The sequence below is a fragment of the Barbus barbus genome (assembly GCF_936440315.1).
Source record: "Barbus barbus genome assembly, chromosome: 46".
NCBI lineage: Eukaryota > Metazoa > Chordata > Actinopteri > Cypriniformes > Cyprinidae > Barbus > Barbus barbus.
The window spans coordinates 12,637,181-12,657,387 of NC_136724.1; the positions used below are offsets into that span (position 1 = coordinate 12,637,181).

The window sequence follows — 20,207 nt, forward strand, 5'->3', positions numbered from 1 at the left end:
AAAGCATTATAGGTTTTCACAACATGAAGGATGTTCCAAAAGTCAAGCTTCCATAATTGCTATGTTTTAAGATAGCTTTATTTGAACTAAATTTGAATAAATTTGTCTGTATCACATATACAGGGATCAAAAGTAAGGATACAAACGTAAATGTTTTGTTTATATATATATATATATATATATATATATATATATATATATATACATATACATACATACATACAGTGCTTGTAAGTGTTTTTAAAAAATAATTGTATATTTGTCATACTTGAATGATTCAGATCAAAGAAATTTTAATATTACACAAAGATAGCACGAGTAAATACAAAATGCAGTTTTGAAATACTGATTTTAAAGCTGTCTAAACATGCCTACCCCTACGTGAAAAAGTATTCCCCCTAAATCTATTAACTGGTTGTGCCAGTCTTTGCAGCAACAACTGCAATCAAGCGTTTGCGATAACTGGCAATGAGTCTTTCACATCGCTGTGGAGGAATTTTGGCCCACTCTTCTTTACAGAATTGTTTTAATTCAGCCACATTGGAGGGTTTTCAAGCATGAAAGGACTGTTTAAGGTCATGCCACAGCATCTCAATCGCATTTAAGTCTGGACTTTGACTTGGCCACTCCAAAACTTTATTTTTTCTTTAGATGTTGTTCTGGGTTCTTTTATGACCTCCTCGATGAGTCGTCATTGCACTCTTGCAGTAAGTTTGGTAGGCCAGCCAGTCCTGGGAAGGTTCACCACTGTTACAAGTTTTCTCCATTTGTGGATAATGGCTCTGACTGTGGTTCGCTGGAGTCCCAAAGCCTTAGAAATGGCTTTATAACCCTTTCCAGACTGATACATGTCAACTATTTTGTTTCTCATCTGTTCTTGAAGTTCTTTAGATCGCAGCATGCTTCACTTTGTCAGACAGGTCCTATTTAAGTGATTTCTTGATTCAACAGGTCTGGCAGTAATCGGGCCTGGGTGTGGCTAGAGAAATTTAACTCAGGTTACACAGTTCTTTCATAATTTAACAGGAGGGGGCAATTAATTTTTCACAAAGGGCCAGGTAGGTTTGGACATCTTTTTTCCCATAATAAATGAAATCTTCATTTAAAAACTGCATTTTGTATTTACTTGCATTATCTTTGTGTAATATTAAAATCTGAATAGATCTGAATCTTTTAAATGTGACAAATATACAAAAAATGTAAAAAACAGGAAGGGGGTAAAAACCTTTTCACGGCACTGTACACACACACACACAAATATGTATAAGTATGTATTCTTCTGATTGTCACCAAGACTTAACCAAGACTTTATTTAGCTAATTTATAAGGTGGCCGTGAGAGCTCAAAACACATGCAAATAGACAAAACACCAGCAAATCAAGAAAACATCTTCATCATTTTGACAACACATGCGCTGCAAATTGAGAAACGCTGCAAATCCTCACAACACATGCAAATTGAGAAACGCTGCAAATGCTCACAACACATGCAAATTGAGAAACGCTGCAAATGCTCACAACACATGCAAATTGAGAAACGCTGCAAATGCTCACAACACATGCAAATTGAGAAACGCTGCAAATCCTCACAACACATGCAAATTGAGAATTTGCAGCGTTTCTCAATTTGCATGTGTTGTGAGCATTTGCAGCGTTTCTCAATTTGCATTTGTTGTGAGCATTTGCAGCGTTTCTCAATTTGCATGTGTTGTGAGCATTTGCAGCGCATGTGTTGTCAAAATGATGAAGATGTTTTCTTGATTTGCTCGTTTTTTGTCTATTTGCATGTGTTTTCTGAAGTTGCAGCGCGTTGAGCTCTCTCGGCCACCGTAAATTTAGCATAAATTATATTTTTTCATATTTGTAGAAATGACTAGAAAAGTCTAGAAAGCATTAGCAAGCATGTGATGTAAAAACTACAAATCATACTATGTTTTGCAACCTATGTATTTGTTTTCCAGCAAAAATATTTATACATTTAAGAAGTTTAAATAATATCTGTATAATTTCTAGATTGTTGCAATTTTTCCTTTTGTAAATAATATTTAATAAATAAAATAAAACATGTAACATTTGTGGCAAAGGCAATCCCAGAATGCACTGCGAATACTTGTATTTCATCCAATACCAAAAGATATTTGTGCAATCTAATTAAATACCATTTTAATCAATATTGATGTATGCCATGATCTTATGCTTTTTGTCTAACGGCAAAAAGTTGAACACAATGTCGGAAAGCTCTGAAGACTAGATTCCACACCCAATTTGCAGCATAAATTTATGCACTAAATTAAAAGAATATTATAAGCACAGCATTTTGTTACAACATACCATTTTATCACATGTAAAATTCACTTAAAATTCAGTCAAAACAGGACCATCACAAACTCTTCCTTTCCACTGCCAAAGAGCATCAATGAATACTTAAAAAAGTAGGATGTCGCAAGCACAGAGCTCTAGCTGCATGTCAACGGCATGATGGGACCAAAACTGTTCCTCCCAAAAATGTTAAGGTAAATATTCCATGACAAACAGCTTGCAGGTCAACCATGAACATTGCCTTAAGCAGAACATGCTGAAAGAGTGGCTTATTGATGTGAAAGGGGTCTGATTGATGTAGGTAGGGCAGCGGACAGTTTCAGCATGAATTGATGCAGAGGCTCCAGAGACTGTAGAAACAGGAAGACAGCACGCTCTGATAAACACGACTCAGATTATGCGCCTGCAGACAGGAAGAAGATAAGAAGTTTTCTGATGGAGCAGTACACCAGATTCAGCTAAGAGATGAAACTGTCCATGCTTTTTGTTAAAAATGAATATGCAGTTGGATAATGCCTCCAGGCTTTGGGTGTTTGTGTGGTGGGTGAAATTGCCAGACTGAACCACCTCCTGCTATTGGTAACAACAGCGGGTCCCTTTGCTGTTTTTGGCAGGTCAGCAGGCAGCACTGAATTGAGTATAATGTGCTCTGGTTGGTGCTTCATCGTTATTCATTGAAGAAAGTGCATGCCTGTTACATGCCTCCGGATGAGAGACCTTTAAGTGATTGTCTTAAAGCCACTGACATCTTTAGAGGGCATTCAAGGACACTGTGGACTGGCAGAAGGAAATTATATTCCTGACTTTCTGTGGCCCCAGAGTACACAAAGCAAGGTATATAATTTCCTTCACATACTTCCTATGTGAATTGCTACACAGTATTGTACTGGAAAAAGAAGGAATCAAACAATTCTACTAATCCTGCAGAAATTGTTGTAATGTGAACAAGCATTCGGCATAAAGCATATAAAGATTTAATACTAAATGATCAATTATTAATATTATGCCATACAGCATGTGCACCAAAAATCATATTCCCACATAATTATCTATTAATACCACCTAGTGGCTGAACTGAGGCAAAACAGGTTTTTAATACTAATTTCTGTGCGCACCAACTCATAATAGCACATTTCCTTTAGACTTTCTAAGGGTTTGAGTTTTCAACTCTTAAAGGTTAAAAGATCAGAAATAGACAGAGAAGAGAGAAACTATTGGTAACACTTTACTTAAAGTGTATATGTATAATGCATTATAAAGGGTTATTAAATGGTATAATGCATTATAATTATTCACAGTGTGTGTTGTTATACATTATATTTTGTCATAAATAATTATAACCAAATTTAAAATGCATAGTGTAAAAATAAATTGATAAGTGTTATAATACAGTTATATGGTTACAGTTATTCATGAGATTGTACAATGCATTAGAAGGTGCATTACAAGGCATAATTATTGCATTAAAACTACTTTTATAATGCATTATACATAAAGGCTTTAAGTAAAGTGTTACCAAAATATTCTGTGGATACTATATACAACCTATGCTCTCGTCTTACAATTAAACTCACAAATACAATTTATTGTTAATAAAGTGAAACAAAAAACATTAATCCAAGTTAATCCAAGTCTGGGGGAGTTTGCAGAGGAACATAGCACTTACCAAAGACTTTACCCAGGAAGAGAGACTTGACCAGGGTGAACTGTGTGTCTGAGGCTTCTGGCAGGGTGTAGCTGACGGGAGGATAATGATCCAGCTAAAATAAAGACAGGTAATCAGAAAACAGAAAGACACAGAAACTAAATTATATACAAATGTCAGTTGCTGGTGGTCAAATACAAAATGCCCATGCAATTAATATTTCTCTATAGTGGGCAATGGTGCCATCTACTGGTTAAATATTATACAGTCAAAGCACCACACCATTTACAATTCACTCAGTTCCCTCTTAAAAAGAGGGAGTTGTTTTATTATTTGTTACATATTCAAAAAATTTAAACATTTGACATAATGTATAAAATTGATATAAAACATCATTGAAATATATAAGAAAGTATTATAGCAATTATTTTAAATATACTTTGTAATGTATTTTAATACTACAACTATTTTTTCAATATATTTAATAATAATTATATTAATATTATTTAATTTAATAAATTATAATAATTATTTAATTTAATAGAACTCCTTTTGGACATATAATTTACTTTTACTTATTGCACAGCAGTATTTTGAATATAAAGTACACTGAAATGTACAAAATAGGTCATTTCATTATTAGTAATATATCTATATTTTACATATATATCTATATTTTATAACATTTGCTTCAAGGTGCAAATGTAGAGGTTAAAAAGTTCAGGGTTCGAACCAGCATTAGATTTGTACTTGTGTATTTTTATATATAGAAACAGTCACTTTGATTTATACATTTACACTTGTCAAACAAAGTAGATTAATTCGTAGTATACTTAGTATTATTTAAATACCATTATAGATTTTATTAATATTTTGAATTAGTAATTATTTATAATATTTATATTTTCGGTATTAATTTTAATAGCTTAATTTTTGTCATTTTGTTATGTTTAATGTTTCTTCTGTTTTAGTTTTAGTTCAGAGTTAGTTATTTTCAGTTAATAATTTTAGTGCTTCAAGTTCTTATCGAATATTTATATTTTATTTTATTTCAGTTTGATTTCAATTAACAAAATAATTATAATAGTACCCTGGCTTGATATAATTTAAAAAATATTCTTCTTTTTTTTTTGTCCAAAGATCATGCTGATATGTGGCAACAGTTGAATGCAACCTCACACACACACACACACACACACACACACACACACACACACGCGCACACACACACACATTCGGTGACAGCTTTAATTACCCCGTTACTGTTGATTCACTGGCACTCCTAATTAGCATGAGGCATCTCAGTGTCGGTATTAAAAAGAATTATTTCCGCTAAATTACTTTTTTGTGCTTGAAGATACGGCTGCTCTCTCAGTCTCCTCTGTGTTGTGAAAGTGGCACTCTCATCGCTGTGCACTGCCGTGAATACAAATTAGCTTCAAAGAAAGAAACGGAGACTCCAACACAATAGCGTTTGTCTGACATATTTCAGCTCTAATTTGTTCCACTGATGTGGTGGACTGATAAATGCAAGCATGTTTATTCAGACGCCTCCCAGGTGCGCTTGTGCCGGATAAATCAAATTGGGGAAGCCCTCCTTCACCGCTACCAGCAGTCTCCAGACCTTATCCAATTACACTGCCGAATCTCAGAAGACCTCGTGGGCTTGTGTTTCTGCCGCTGCTAATGGCGGAGGGTGTGTTGCCATTCGTCGACGGGATAATGTGACCAAATTAAATTGCTTTCAACCTATTTACCTCTGAAACTAATGGGCAGCAGGGATGGAGGGATGACACGGAGAGAGAGGGACTGTCCCTCGTGGTGCTGCGGCCCCATTCTGAAGCAGCTAGTGCTAATGAGCCCTGCTGTGGGCCTATAATTAATCTCCATCCAACAGCCTCCTATCTGACAGGGCCCCTCCTGCACTGCGGCCACCCAGAGAGGGGACACTCGGCCTGGGAGGCGACAGCAAGATGTCCCTGGGGCGTCCGCTGCTCTGACAGCACAAGCTGAGTTATAGCCGCAACCCCACTGAGAGAATAACTTACAGCGAATAAACACAGGAGAATAGAAAGATGGAGAAGAGAGTGGGAGTTAACAGACATGAGTCGTTCTAAGAAATTAGTTTTGGAAAGGTGCATTTTTAGGTACATTTTTGCAAGATAAATCATTTCAATCCAAAATTGCTGATGTTATGTTATGGCACTCTGTCACTCAACAATCAACCAAATGAGCAACAACAAAGAAACAAACCGTAACCCTGTTGCTATGAAATAAACAACAAATGAGAGTTTAATAAACACAATCGTTAAATGATAAATTAAACTGAACAGCAAAAAAGCCAAATTGTAGGCTAATCAAAGTGGTGAAAGATTAAAAAAATATATAAAATGTAGACCTTCCCTTATATAAATCTATTCACAATACAGCACGGCCTCTCGTACCTTATTGCTTACATATATATGGGATACAATTATATATGTTTATATATATATATATATATATATATATATATATATATATATATATATATATATATATGTTATATATAAGCAAATAAATGCATGATTTGATTTTCCCCAATAAAGACAGCTAATTAAAATGCTATCAAAATATACTCCTTTAAAAATATTTATAAATAAATAATATATTTTTATGTTTATACATGAATTTTGATTATTATATTAAAGATTACAAAACACTTCCCTGACACTTCATCATGGTAAAATGAATAAATAATTAATGTATGAATATAGCCACAAAAGCAAATGATTATCAATATGATGATTATATTGTTTTTCCACAATCATTATAATTATTAGTTTAATTTTGTATTACTTTTGTAATACTTTTGTATTTTTATTTGTTTTGTATTGCTACTTTAGTTGTTAATTTTTATTTCAGTTTTAGATTTAGTGTAGTTTTTATTTATTTATTTATTTTCAAGTTTATTTAAAATTTATTTCAATTAACAAAAACATTCTAATAGTTTTAGGTTTTGTGAACGTTAACCCTGGCTTGATATAATTAAATTATTTTTTTTTTTGTCCAAAGATCATGCAGATATGCAGGAAGATAACAGTTGTATAAAAAAATATAGTAAGTAGGGCTAATCAACAAAAAACACAATTTCACAAATATAAAATTAGTATTTCTGACATAATTATTCATAACCACCAATTTTACAGAAATGTTGTTTAAAGAATAATGTTTTAGTGGAAAATATTGGTAATTCTCACTTTGTTCACAAATCTCATGGGTTAGAATACATCACATCGGGTCAGATGGAGGTCATCGGGTCATCAGATCTGATGTATTTAACACATCTAAAGCTCAAATGGGATCCAAAAATTCCATACAATTGGAAGTCCACATAGCTCCTAGTGTTCTCCAGTGGAAATGAATGATTTCTGCTCTGTTGCTTGTCAGAGATGGTGAAAAAGGGGCTCAATGCAATAATAAAAACATAGTGCAAGGTCCACCACATTGCTTTTATAGAAAGTTGACCTGATAGTGGGAACCCCAGCAGTATTCATTAATCTAAATTAATAATACATCCCAAAATGAAAGGGTGCTCTGCTGTTTGCCTTAGGGTTTAAAAAAATCTTCAAAACCTTCTAAAAGATCAAGTACATCTGTTTGCTTTTCCCACATGGTTGTTCTCTTAGTTATGTTTTGACCTTTCACTGTCTGATTCAAAAAGGGTGTGATGTTTAATTCAAAAGAAATATCACAGGCGTGGGTGTCTGGAAAGGTCAGCTGGACTGATGTTACTGTCTCTCATGTCATATTCCTTTTGAAGCAAGCTCTTTACTCTTCTGGAAAATGCACACCTGCATCACAGAAAACTAAAATGCAAAATCAGAATCTGATTCCTCAATTCACAAATAATTTAACACAATCTTTTTGACTGTTTTGATGAATAAATACCCAGGTCTGTAATAGAACATTTAATTTTATTATCTTTGAAATAATTTAAAACTGAAAAGTAAACAATATCATTATAATTAGAACTGTAAGTGAAAATATTTAATAATATAATATTGTTGCTGATCAACTTGTGACGATTCATTTATATTATGGAGGTTCCAGGTTCTAACCTCTAATATAATTTTTGATTTCAAGAAACCAAAATTGCATCTGTTATGCCTCTACATCAGTAGATGTATATCAGGAGTGGGGATGCAATTGGATTTTGTTTTGTAATTTCACTAGAAGGAATAGGGACCTGTGGAGAAGCGATAGATTAAAATGCGTCATGCTGGAGAGAACACTGTCACGGCCACTTTCCATGACTGATAAAAACACAATGAACAATCAGCATAAAGAATTCACAAATTCCAGGGGCCATTCATCGTCATTCATTATAAAACATGTTAATGAGATTAAACAATGTGTTTAACAATTTGAGATTTTTCTGCTGTTAGATATATCCCTGCCACAAGCTATTTCATAAAGGGGAAGGGACTGAATTGTCCCCACTGTCCCTGCCTTTAAATGATGGCCATAGCAGTATTCTGCAGTGTATTTTAGTGTCTTTGCAATAGATTTTTATCAATATTTTGAATCAGTTTTAGTTTTATATTTTCTGTTTTTATTTTTTGTAGTTTTTTAAAAAATATATGTACTATTCAGTTTTAATTTTAATTATTTCGTACCAAGAAATGTTGCCTTTGCAGCTAGGTTAAATTTATTTATTAGTTTACTATATTAACCCTGGTTTAAATATTTGAGTTCATTTAAATTTTTTTAAAATAAATTAATATTTTTATTTAGCAGTTATGCATTAACACTGATCAAAAGTAACAGTAAAACCATTAATAATGTTACAAAAGGTTTTTATTTTAAATAAATGCTGTTCTTTGTAACATTCTATTCATCAAAGAATGCTGAATTTTTTAACAGTGTTTCCACAAAAATACATTCAACATTGATAATAATAAGAAATCTGATATTTATAATATTTCACAATATTACTGTTTTTTTTTATATTTTTTAATCAAATAAATGCAGCCTTGGTAAGCACACGCGACAAAATGAAACAACAAAAAAAAAAAAAACACACAACACACAACACAACAAAACAAAACAAAACATACAACCCCCAAATTCCCGAACGTTATATACAGTACATATCTAAATTTTATAAACTAATGTATAAAAATTGTTGAAAAAATCTTTTGTTATTGAAAAAAGTTTTTGTTATTGTTATTATTGTCATAAAAGCATAGTGGACAAGTGGACATATATTACATGTCAAGCAAGTTAATGTTATTTGTCATTTACAACAAAACTAAAGAACAGAACGCATCTGTAATTTGAAAAGAAAAGCTAATTTAACAGCCCTAATAATCCTGCTGGGCTAATTAAACAGAACTTATCAGGCTTGGACAAATATAACAGATATCTGTAGGCAACCCGCCTTTAATTTACACATCTAAGTGATCTATTTTAGGAGTACCTGCTTGATTGCCATGCAGTGTGTGTGTGCGTGCCTGTGCAGTGCTAAAGGACACTCAACACATTTATACACACAAGAAAATAAAGCAGTTACCCTAGTGTCATAAACACACACAGACACACACACACGCGCACACGTACACGCACACACACAAACACACACACACACACACACACACACACACACACACACACACACACACACACACACACCTAAACCCCTCATACACATAGGTCATTGTCTGAAGGATGGCTCTGGGTTTCTATTTGCTGCAATGTCAGCGGGGTTCCCAGGGGCCATAAAGACAGGGTAAAAGGGCTATGGTTTTCTCTTTCTCTCTCTATATATTTCACCCCATGCCAGATTTCCACCTCTGGTCTGTAGGATCTCGGGCTTGGCAGAGCTGTGCAGCAAGAAATGAAATAAGGTAGAATTAAAGAGAGCTACAGCCCTTCTTTGAGCCTCATGCCCACGGGTTTATCTGTGCTGTGCCTAATCTGTCCAGACAGTGGGAATTTGATTATTTGATTTAGGAGCCCGGAACAAAGCAGGAGCCAAAGACACAGACTGACCAGAAAGAGAGAGAGAGAGAGAGAGAGAGGGAGAGCGAGGGAAAAACAAGAAGACAACAAAGCCCACAATTTTGCTGACAAGGTCACAGTATATCTGACATGATCTTTGCACCTCTGTCATTCAATATTATTCTCTTGAGACATGTCTTACAGCAACGGTGAGGGGCGAGGAGGGTCCCGGCCAGCACATACCAGTCTTTGACATAGCACTGAAAGTCCCTGACCCTTCTGTAGTTAGTTTTCATCTCCTGCCCTCAAATACAACTTGATATGACCACAATTTCTACTGATCAGGATCTTCTGTGATTTTGATCACTGCTTTATCGTTTCATGTTGCTGAATGTCCTGCTTATTGACCACATGAGGTGCTGTGTGTCCTGCCTTTTAGAACATCATAAAATCTACAGTTCCCTTCCAGGAACGTCGAGCTGCGTCCGAAGACGCTATGGGAACGCCATCAGCGTGACCGACGCTCTGAATATTGTCTACAACCAGTCTAATGGATGGGCGAGGCGTCACGGGCGGGGTGACGTCACGACCAGGAAGTATATAAGCACGTGCGGCGGAGCCGGCGTCAGCTTTCTGTCATTCAGCAAGCGCTCTGTGTGTTGTCAGTCTGATTTTTTGTCTTGTGAGTCTTATTTAGTGTTGTCTGTCCTAAAAAGATGCTTAAAGCAAAGGCCAAGACAGTGGGCGATCCCAGATCACGTTTCAGGTTGTGTGTTAGTCCCTGCTCTCGCTACATCACGAGTGGGGACACACACACAACCTGTGCGTGGTCTGCCTGGGTGCGGAGCATGCGGCGTCGGCTCTCGAGGGAGCAGATTGCCCGCACTGTGAGCGGCTCTCGCTGCGCACACTCCGCACCCGGAGGGCTCTCTTTGAGGAGGGAGCCTTTGTGAGCGTCCCACGCGGTGCTGGTCCCACTGCTGCCGAGGCAGAGCGGCGGCTGCACTCGTGGGGCTCACAGGCTGATCTGGCTGGCGAGAGTGAGACGGCAATGTCCCTATCTCCTCCCGTATCCGCCAGATCTGGTGTCCCATCTCTCGGGGAAGCGGTTCCTTCCCCCCGAGATGAGGACTCAGCGCTTCGTCTCTCTTCCTCCGAGGAGGTTGACGTGACGAGCGTTGACGAGGTTTCGCCGCCTCTCTCGCCCCAATATGAGGAGTTACTAGAGGTGGTGACTCGGGCAGTGGCCAAGCTCGACATCAGTTGGCCCCCCGAGAAAGCAACTGTGCCGCAGTCCAGCTTGCTGGACGAGCGCTTTCTGCGCTCGCGGCCAACACCTCTACGCAGGAGCCATCCGTTTTTCCCCGATCTCCACACCGAGGTGTCGAGATCGTGGGTTAAACCTTATTCATCCCGCCCTTTCGTTCCCGCTTCTGACTACTACGGTAATGTGCGGGAATTGGATGGGCGTGGATACAGGGCGATGCCCCGGATCGAACAGACGCTTGCGAGCTATCTGTCTCCGTCCGCGGCGTCGTCCTTGAAGGCTCCCACTCTGCCCACTAAGCCTCTGCGCACCACATCATCATTAGTGGGCAGGGGGCATGCGGCAGCAGGACAGGCTGGTGCGTGTCTGCACACTATGGCAGTGTTGCAGGCGTACCAGGCTGAACTGCTGAAGGAGTTAGATGAGTTCGAGGATATCAGAGCTGATGATATTCTAGAGCTCAGGAGGACCGCCGATTTGGCTCTCCGCGCCACCAAGGAGTCGGCCCGCGCTATCGGCTGCTCCATGTCAGCTTTGGTGGCAGCAGAGAGACATTTGTGGCTGACCCTGTCCGACATCGAAGAGAAGGACAGGGTCTGCCTCCTGGACGCCCCGCTGCAGCCTTCTGGCCTGTTCGGCGACGCTGTGAGCACTGTCGTCGACAGGTTTCAGGAGGCTCGTAAGCAAGCGGAGGCGTTCCGGCGGTTCCTCCCCCGTCGCTCTCTAACTCTGGAGGCTGCTGGGCGGGAGCAGCCTCCTCCGCATACCAGCTCCTCACATAGGGCTGCGCAGAAAGAGAGCGTCGCCTCTCGTGCTCCCCCGAGGCGGAGCCGAGGGCAGTGGCGCTCCGCGCCGGGGACTTTGAGGCCGAAGGCAGACCTGAGGGATGTCTTGTCGGCCAAGAGGTCCTCGACGAAGAAGTCCTGATGGGCGAGCCCCAGGACTTCGGAGGGCGGCCCCTACTGGGGTGGAGCGGCTTACACCCTCGGTGCCCTTCGGGGATTTGTCTGTCAACCCTGCAGTTCCAGGGCACAGCAGGTCCCAGCGAGTGGTACTCTCAGGTTCTTCCGCCTGTGATTTCAGCGGGCCTGAGAAACTCGCCTCAGCCACCAGATCATGCGTCTCCTGCCGGTGAGCCGCAGCGAGGCAGCGGTCTGGCCGCTTCTCTGACACCAGAGGTCAGTCTCGAGAGACTGATTCCCTTAGTAGATCGTTTGGCAGCTTGGCAGCGGCTGCCGAATGTGTCTCCTTGGGTCCTGCGGACGGTAGAGGCTGGCTATTCCATCCAGTTCGATGGGCCACCTCCGCTGTTCAACGGGGTTTGCGTGACTACGGTCCGCCCCGAGCAGGCTCTGGTCTTGGAACAGGAAGTCGGTACTTTGCTGAGAAAGGAAGCCATCGAGTTGGTTCCACCTCACGAAGTCCACACCGGCTTCTGGTGAGGCCCATACTGGATTTGCGTCTCTTGAACCACTCAGTCAGTTCGCTAAAGTTCAAGATGTTGACGGTCAATCAGATCGTGTCTCAAATCAGGTCCGAGGACTGGTTTGTCACGATAGACCTCAAAGACGCCTAGCACTCTCACCCCGCACTTTCACCAAGAGTGTGGATCCGGCTCTGGTCTCGTTGCGACTGCAGGGCATCCGCGTACTAAACTATATCGACGATTGGTTGATTCTCGCTCAATCAGAGCGGTTGGCAGTTCAGCATCGAGATGTCGTTCTTGCCCACATGAAAGACTTGGGGTTAAGACTAAACGCCAAGAAGAGTGTGCTTTCTCCAGCTCAGAGAACCACTTATCTAGGCGTAGTGTGGGATTCGACCACGATGCAGGCGCCTCACGGCAGTCAAGAGAGTGCGAGAGGGCCAGCCATTCACTGTCAAGCAGTTTCAGAGGCTGCTTGGGCTCATGGCAGCTGCGTCCAGCGTGATTCCTTCTGGCCTGCTGTACATGAGGCCCCTACAGTGGTGGCTCAAGGACAAGGGGGTCTCCCTGAGGGGAGACTTGCTCCGCGCTGTCAAAGTGTCACGGCGCTGCATCCGTGCCTTAGACATGTGGAGGAAACCCTGGTTCTTGTCTCAGGGCCCGGTGCTGGGAGCTCCTTGTCGCCGCGTCTCGCTAGCGACGGACGCTTCCCTCACCGGTTGGGGTGTGGTCATGAGTGGCCACCCTGCCCACGGTCTGTGGAGTGGTCGCCACCTGGCGTTGCATATCAACTGGCTAGAGATCCTAGCTGTGTTCCGTGCTCTCAAGCACTTCCTCCCAGACCTAAGAGGTCACCACGTGCTGGTGCGCACCAACAGCACGGCAGTGGTCTCTTACAACAACCACCAAGGAGGTCTGCGGTCGCGCCCCTTGTACAAGCTGGCACACCAGATCCTTGTGTGGTCCCAGGGCAAGCTCCTATCACTGAGAGCTGTGCACATTCCTGGTATCTCAATGTGGGAGCAGACGTCCTGTCGAGACAGGGGCCGAGGCCCGGGGAATGGATGCTTCACCCCGAGGTGGTGAAGCAGATTTGGAAGGTTTTTGGCCAGGCACAGGTGGACCTCTTTGCGACTCGAGAGTCAGCGCAATGTCCCCTCTGGTTCTCTCTAGCTCCTCCAGCTCCTCTGGGGCTGGACGCTATGGTACAGACTTGGCCGAGGCTCCGTCTGTACGCCTTCCCCCCGATCGCTCTGCTCCCGGGAGTTTTGGCGAGAGTGCGCCGGGATGCGGTAAGCCTACTGTTAGTAGCGCCGTTCTGGCCGGGCCGAGTTGACAGATAGACTCCTCACCATCAAGACTGTCTTCTTGTTGGCCATCACCTCTCTGAGGAGGGTGAGTGACCTTCAGGCCCTGTCTGTGGCCCCTTCGTATATTGACTTTGCGCCCGGTTCGGCGAAAGTCTTTCTCTACCCCCGCGTGAGGTACGTACCGAAGGTTCCGACGGTCGTACCACAGCCGGTCGTACTCCAGGCCTTCTGTCCTCCTCCCTTCAGGGAGCCCGACCAGGAAAGGCACAACTGTATGTGTCCAGTGCGAGCACTGGACGCATACATCCACAGAGCTGCCCTGTGGAGAAAGTCGGACCAACTGCTCGTGTGCTTTGGTCCGCCTAAGAGGGGTCTTCCGGCTTCGAAGCCCACTCTTAGTAGGTGGATTGTGGATGCCATCAATCTGGCGTACGAGGCCTCTGAGCGTCCCCCGCCGCTGGGAGTCAGAGCGCACTCGACCCGAGGTGTGGCGGCCTCCAAGGCCTTCTGGGCAGGTGTCTCAGTCCAAGACATCTGCAACGCTGCGGGATGGTCCACGCCCCTGACGTTTGCCAGGATCTATAATCTTGACATCAGAGCCACTCCAGGTTCTTCCGTCCTCTCAGCCTGACACCAGGCAGGGACTTGTCAGTCTGGCAGCGTTGGTATGGCGTTCCCATAGCGTCTTCGGACGTAGCTCGACGTTCCTGGAAGGGAACGACCCAGGTTACGTATGTAACCCAGGTTCCCTGAAGGGAACGAGAGCTGCGTCCCGAGCCACACTTCCGGCATCCCTGCCCGCGTTTGCTTCATGACTTTGAAGCTGACGCCGGCTCCGCCGCACGTGCTTATATACTTCCTGGTCGTGACGTCACCCCGCCCGTGACGCCTCGCCCATCCATTAGACTGGTTGTAGACAATATTCAGAGCGTCGGTCACGCTGATGGCGTTCCCATAGCGTCTTCGGACGCAGCTCTCGTTCCCTTCAGGGAACCTGGGTTACATACGTAACCTGGGTCGTTCACCCTGAGTCTCAGTTCAGAGATCAATATGGGCTTTCAATTATCCAGTTGGACCTGTGAGACTAATGCAGTGCATCCTGGGTAACACACGGCACACATCCACTCACTTACCCGCATATTTGAGATATACATTCAGTTACGAAATCAAGAAAGCTGCCTATCTAGGTAACGATTTTAGGCATTTATCTTAAAAAAATACTTTTTAAGGCAGCATCATATTATATCCTTCATGGATCAAAATGCATTGATGTTATTTTAATTAAACAGTACTTTATTGTAAATGTATTATTCTTATGTTATTATAAATCATTTAATTTATGATGAAATAATGTAATTATAATTCCTATTTCAAAATGGGCACTTTTATACAATATATGCTCCTATCTTTACACATCTTTTCCATTTTATTATAATGAAAATAATTTTATTATTTAGATTTTTTTTTGTGTGTGGAAAATTATCAATAAAATACTCTTATACAATGTAGTTTCTAATTCAAAATGGTCACTTTTACCCAATATATGTAATAATTAATAATAAAACATTATTGTTATTATTAATATTTATTAATAAAAAACTCTAATTATTACAGTACTACATAAACGATATAAAACTAATACTATATAAACAAAGTTTTTTTTCTTAGAAATAATTAAATTTTATAATAAATATAATATTATTATACCAACAAACATATTACTATAAATCATTTCATTTAATTACAAAATTGGCACTTTTATCAACTTGCTACTGACCACCTTTACTGTGAAATTAACTGTGAGATAGATAATTTTGTGCAATTCATATACAAATTTATTTATTAAAAGTAGTTGCCCATGTAGGGTGTTTCAAATCAGTCCCTTATGAGGTTTCATTTCGGTTAAGATGCTGCCTTAGAAGTCAAAAAGCTAACTTTTATATTATTGAATAAGTATTACATAACACATTTGACCAATGATACTGATAGTAATATTGAGAGTGGTCAGTTTCATGCGTTTCCCACCTGTACTTCTATGTCTCTCTCCACCCGTGAGATGTTGACGGTGTGGGGCTGCCCGTTGGCCAAGTTCCTCTGGTCAATATCAATACTGAAGGGTTCTCTTAGACCACCCAAGTCGTACCGCAGCTGCAGGGTACCTGAGTAAAACAGGATGAGACAGAAAGATCACATTTATCCATATCTCAACCGCACTGCAGTCTTCCTGGATGCAGAATGCCTGAGTGAGTGAGAATTGTGCGTCAGTTCTGCACCCTGGCATTACTCACCTCCACTGTGCAACGGCCCTACAGGCTGCAAGGAAGAACGTTACCTCATTTGGGTTCCCAGTCAGGCCAGCAAGATAAATTTGCTCAGACAATACAGGGTAAAATTCGATGTGGGTTTAGGCAGCTTAACACAAAGAATAAGTATCACCAATCTTGTGTGCCCACTTTGGGTTTTATGGAATGGTGTTTAGCAAAAACGCCACTCTACAAATTAAACAACGGTACATCTGAGTCACTGCGTTTAATGTGAAATCCTGTCCCTGAGGGGAATGAGGGTCTTTTTCTTTAAACACCAGATGTGTTTTACTTCTAAACTCTAAAAGTACTGGATCACAGTGTTGTGCTTATGCCAAACAAACAGGGATGTAATTGCCTGCGCTCTGCCATTTGTCATATAATTAGCTTTTACTGTTGCGCTTCCACTTCAAAAAGCAATTCAGCCTGCTGCAGTACATTTTCCATTATTATTACAATGCAGTTTCAAAACTGCTGCAGAACAATCTTACACACACACACACACAGATGTGTACTGAATCAGCATCCAGACTTAATGATGAACGAGGACTAACCAGGTGTGATGAGATAGGTTCGCAATTTGTCTGTTCATACTGAAAGCAACAATACTGTGTGAAGCGGCACAATAAAAGCTAATCAGAACAGATTTGATGTTAAATATACAGGAATTTTACTGACTTTACACGTACAAGACAGTATTTTACTAACCCTAACCATAGATATACTGTAGATGCCTCATTAGTGGCTGTTTCTATGGGCTGCTATACATAAGTCATATTGGAATAGTCAAAACCGTTATGTGAACACTTGAGAGAACGTTGACTCTGCAACCATATTCATACGCATGTATGAATACCTATATCTGCAACAGAATTCAGCAGATGATTTTGCTAAATTAACACAATACAAAATGAAGGCATTAAAAAGTGACTATAGTTTAAAAGCTGTAATATTGAGTTAATGCATATAAAAACTCAAACAAACACATTGTCATTAGTAAAAAGTCATCCTATTTTTTCTTAACTTACTGATTTTTACTGACAAAATGTTGAACGTTCAAAAACGGCGGGATGTGTTTGGAGTGGTCGAATGTGGGATCTACGTATACATATCTATGACCCTAACAGTCTACTCTAATGAGAGTTAGTTAACATGCAGTAGCAAATTAATTAAGTTAGTTGACATAAATTTGCAAAGTTCCTTAGAGTTAGTAGAGTGGACAGAAAAGATCTGTTCACTGAAAGCTTCTTTAGGGAATCCAAAATGGTTCTTATATGGAACTGTTATAAAACCTTTTGCAGAGTGACCAATATCCTACCATTGTGACGGAGCACCACGGCCATGTAATCCTGGGTTTTTGAGCTGACATAGACTAGAAGGCTGGGAGAAGTGGAGGTGCTGAAGCTGAAGGTCAGGTCTTCATGTGTCAGATTGGTCTCGACAGGAAGGTTTTGGATAATGCTCTTCTCATCCAGGCTGGAAGCTGCAGCCACCACTTCAGGTACCAGATTATACTTGACCAGTGTTCCTGCCTCAAAGAAACCACCAACATCTGGAAAAGATTTAAACAACCAATCAGACTTGAGGGTTAGGTATCAGTGTTAATTTTGACAGCAAATTTTTTCTAGTGCAAATGTTTTCTAGTGTTTTGATTCTCGCCCGTGTTTCCTGGATTAACCCTTTGCCTTGCTGTTCGGGCTCTGTTTACACCTCTCTTGGACTATTGCTCATGTACCTGGATTACCTTGCCCTGTTGGATATTGTTCACCGATTGTAGACCCATGCTTGCCCTAGGATTACTCTTTGGCTTGCCTGTGTTGTACCTGTTTGCCATTGCATGAACCTTGCTTGTTTTGTGACCACATCCCTGAATAAAATCCTTGCAGATGGATCCGCACATCTCACGTCTCCTTCGCCCCATAAAAATTACTATATTACTTTTTAAATATATTTAATATACAGTGCCCTCCAAAAGTATTGGAACAGTAAAGACAAAATTGCTCTGTTGGCTGTGGAGTCAAGACATTTACAAATATGATTAAAAGATGAATATGAGACAAAACGTCTTAGATTACGTATGTAACCCCAGTTCCTCGAAGGAACGAGACGCTGCGTCCAGAGACGCTTTGGGGAACGCCTTCAGCGTGACCGGCTATGAATACAAATGAAATCTGTCCAATGGATTGCGGAACGTCACGGGCGAGGTGACGTAATGACCAGCTGGCATAAAAGCACATGCGGTGAAACCGGCGTCAGCTTCTAAATTGAAGCAAGCGCTGGCAGGGATGCCAGAAGTGTGGCCTCGCGACGCAGCGTCTCGTTCCTTCGAGGAACTGGGGTTACATACTTAACCTGAGACGTTCCTCTTCAGGAACTTGAGCTGCGTCCAGAGACGCTTTGGGGAACGAGATACCCACGGCACCAGACTTCCCAATCCCTGCCCCGTGTGTATCCGTACGGAGCACATCTAGGGCAAGATAACAGAAGAGCCTGGAGTGGCTCGCATGTCCAGGCCATAGAACCTGACCAAAGTCAGGGGCGTAGACCATCCCGCAGCTTTGCAGATGTCCTGAATTGGGACACCTGCGAGAAAGGCCTTGGAGGCCGCCACACTCCCAGTGGAATGAGCCTTGACTCCCATCAGCGAGGGGAGGTCAGAGGACTCATAGGCAATGTGAATGGCATCAACAATACACCGACTGAGGGTCTGCTTGAAGCAGGAAGACCTCTCTTAGGGGGACCATAGCAAATCAGCAATTGGTCCGCCCTTCTCCACATGGCAGCTCTGTGGACGTATGCGTCCAGTGCGTCCAAAACAGCGGTTTTGCGGAGTTCACGAATGTCCTCCGCACTAAATCCCTCGCCCTCATCCAACTCCTTGAGCAGGTCAGCCTGGTATGCCCGCAACACCACCATGGTGTGCAGACATAAGACAGCCCGACCTGCTGCCGTGTCAACCTCCTCGGAGGAAGACAAGAGAAACACAGAGGCCGCTGCCCGAGGGGAAGTATCCGCAAGGCAGGCTTCCGATCTCGGCGAGCGATCATGGGATCCGACAGATAGAGATTCGCTCGCCTCCGATCCCTCCATCAGATCCCGCCACGAACCCCACGAGCGCCGCCAGCGCTGCGGGGAATGCCAAAGAAAGAACCCTCCTCCAGAGAGGAGGGCCTTTTGGGATCAAAGCACGCGCAGAAGAACGCCCCCGCAGTGCGGGCAATCAGCCCCCTCGAGAGCCGCCTCCGCATGTCTTGCTCCCAAGCAAAGCACACACAAGCCGTGTGTGTCCCCCGTGCACAAAAAACGTTTGTTGGGAGGAACACACCGCCCGTATTGTGCTTTGCTCCCATGTTAGTAACAGACAGATAACACTAAATACTCACGGAGATGCAGAGCGCTAGCTGAAAGAAAAAAGCTGACGCCGGTTTCACCGCACGTGCTCTTATGCCAGCTGGTCATTACATCACCATGCCCGTGACGTCCCGCCATCCATTGGACAGATTTCATTTGTATTCAGAGCCGGTCACGCTGAAGGCGTTCCCCAAAGCGTATCTGGACGCAGCTCGAGTTCCTGAAGAGGAACTACAGAATGTAACATTTTATTATTGGGTGATTCAACACATAGATGTTTTACCAGCTAAGAAGTTCAGCACTTTCAGAGTTTCATCCCTTAATCTGATGTGAGCATAAGTATTGGAACAGTTGCCTCACAGGTCTTTCTAAGTGATCAGCTGTGTCCGGTTGCATTAATTCTTCAGATATTAAAAGCAGGGAATGTGTCGTATCAGTTATATCCATTACTTCTGCATTCTGGATCTTGCACTCGATGATGACACACACAAACCAGGATGAAGACGAGGGAGCTGACTTTGAGAGAAAAGCAAGCAATTTGGATGCTAAAAGAAAGAAGCTCTAGCAAAAACAAAGGGCATGGAGAAATCAAGAGTTTGGAAACC

General features: G+C 41.9%; 1 protein-coding gene across 1 annotated transcript in view; it reads right to left on the bottom strand.

Moving 5' to 3' along the window:
- Positions 1 to 20,207, bottom strand: part of LOC306864585 (contactin-associated protein-like 2) — a 388,195-nt gene that overhangs the window by 19,118 nt on the left and 348,870 nt on the right. Inside the window, exons 19-21 of the mRNA XM_079408681.1 lie at positions 17,570 to 17,803; positions 15,974 to 16,107; positions 3,985 to 4,078 (exon numbers count right to left, since the gene is read on the bottom strand). Of these exons, the coding sequence (XP_079264807.1) occupies positions 3,985 to 4,078; positions 15,974 to 16,107; positions 17,570 to 17,803 (462 nt within the window). The remainder of the gene's footprint in view (positions 1 to 3,984; positions 4,079 to 15,973; positions 16,108 to 17,569; positions 17,804 to 20,207) is intronic.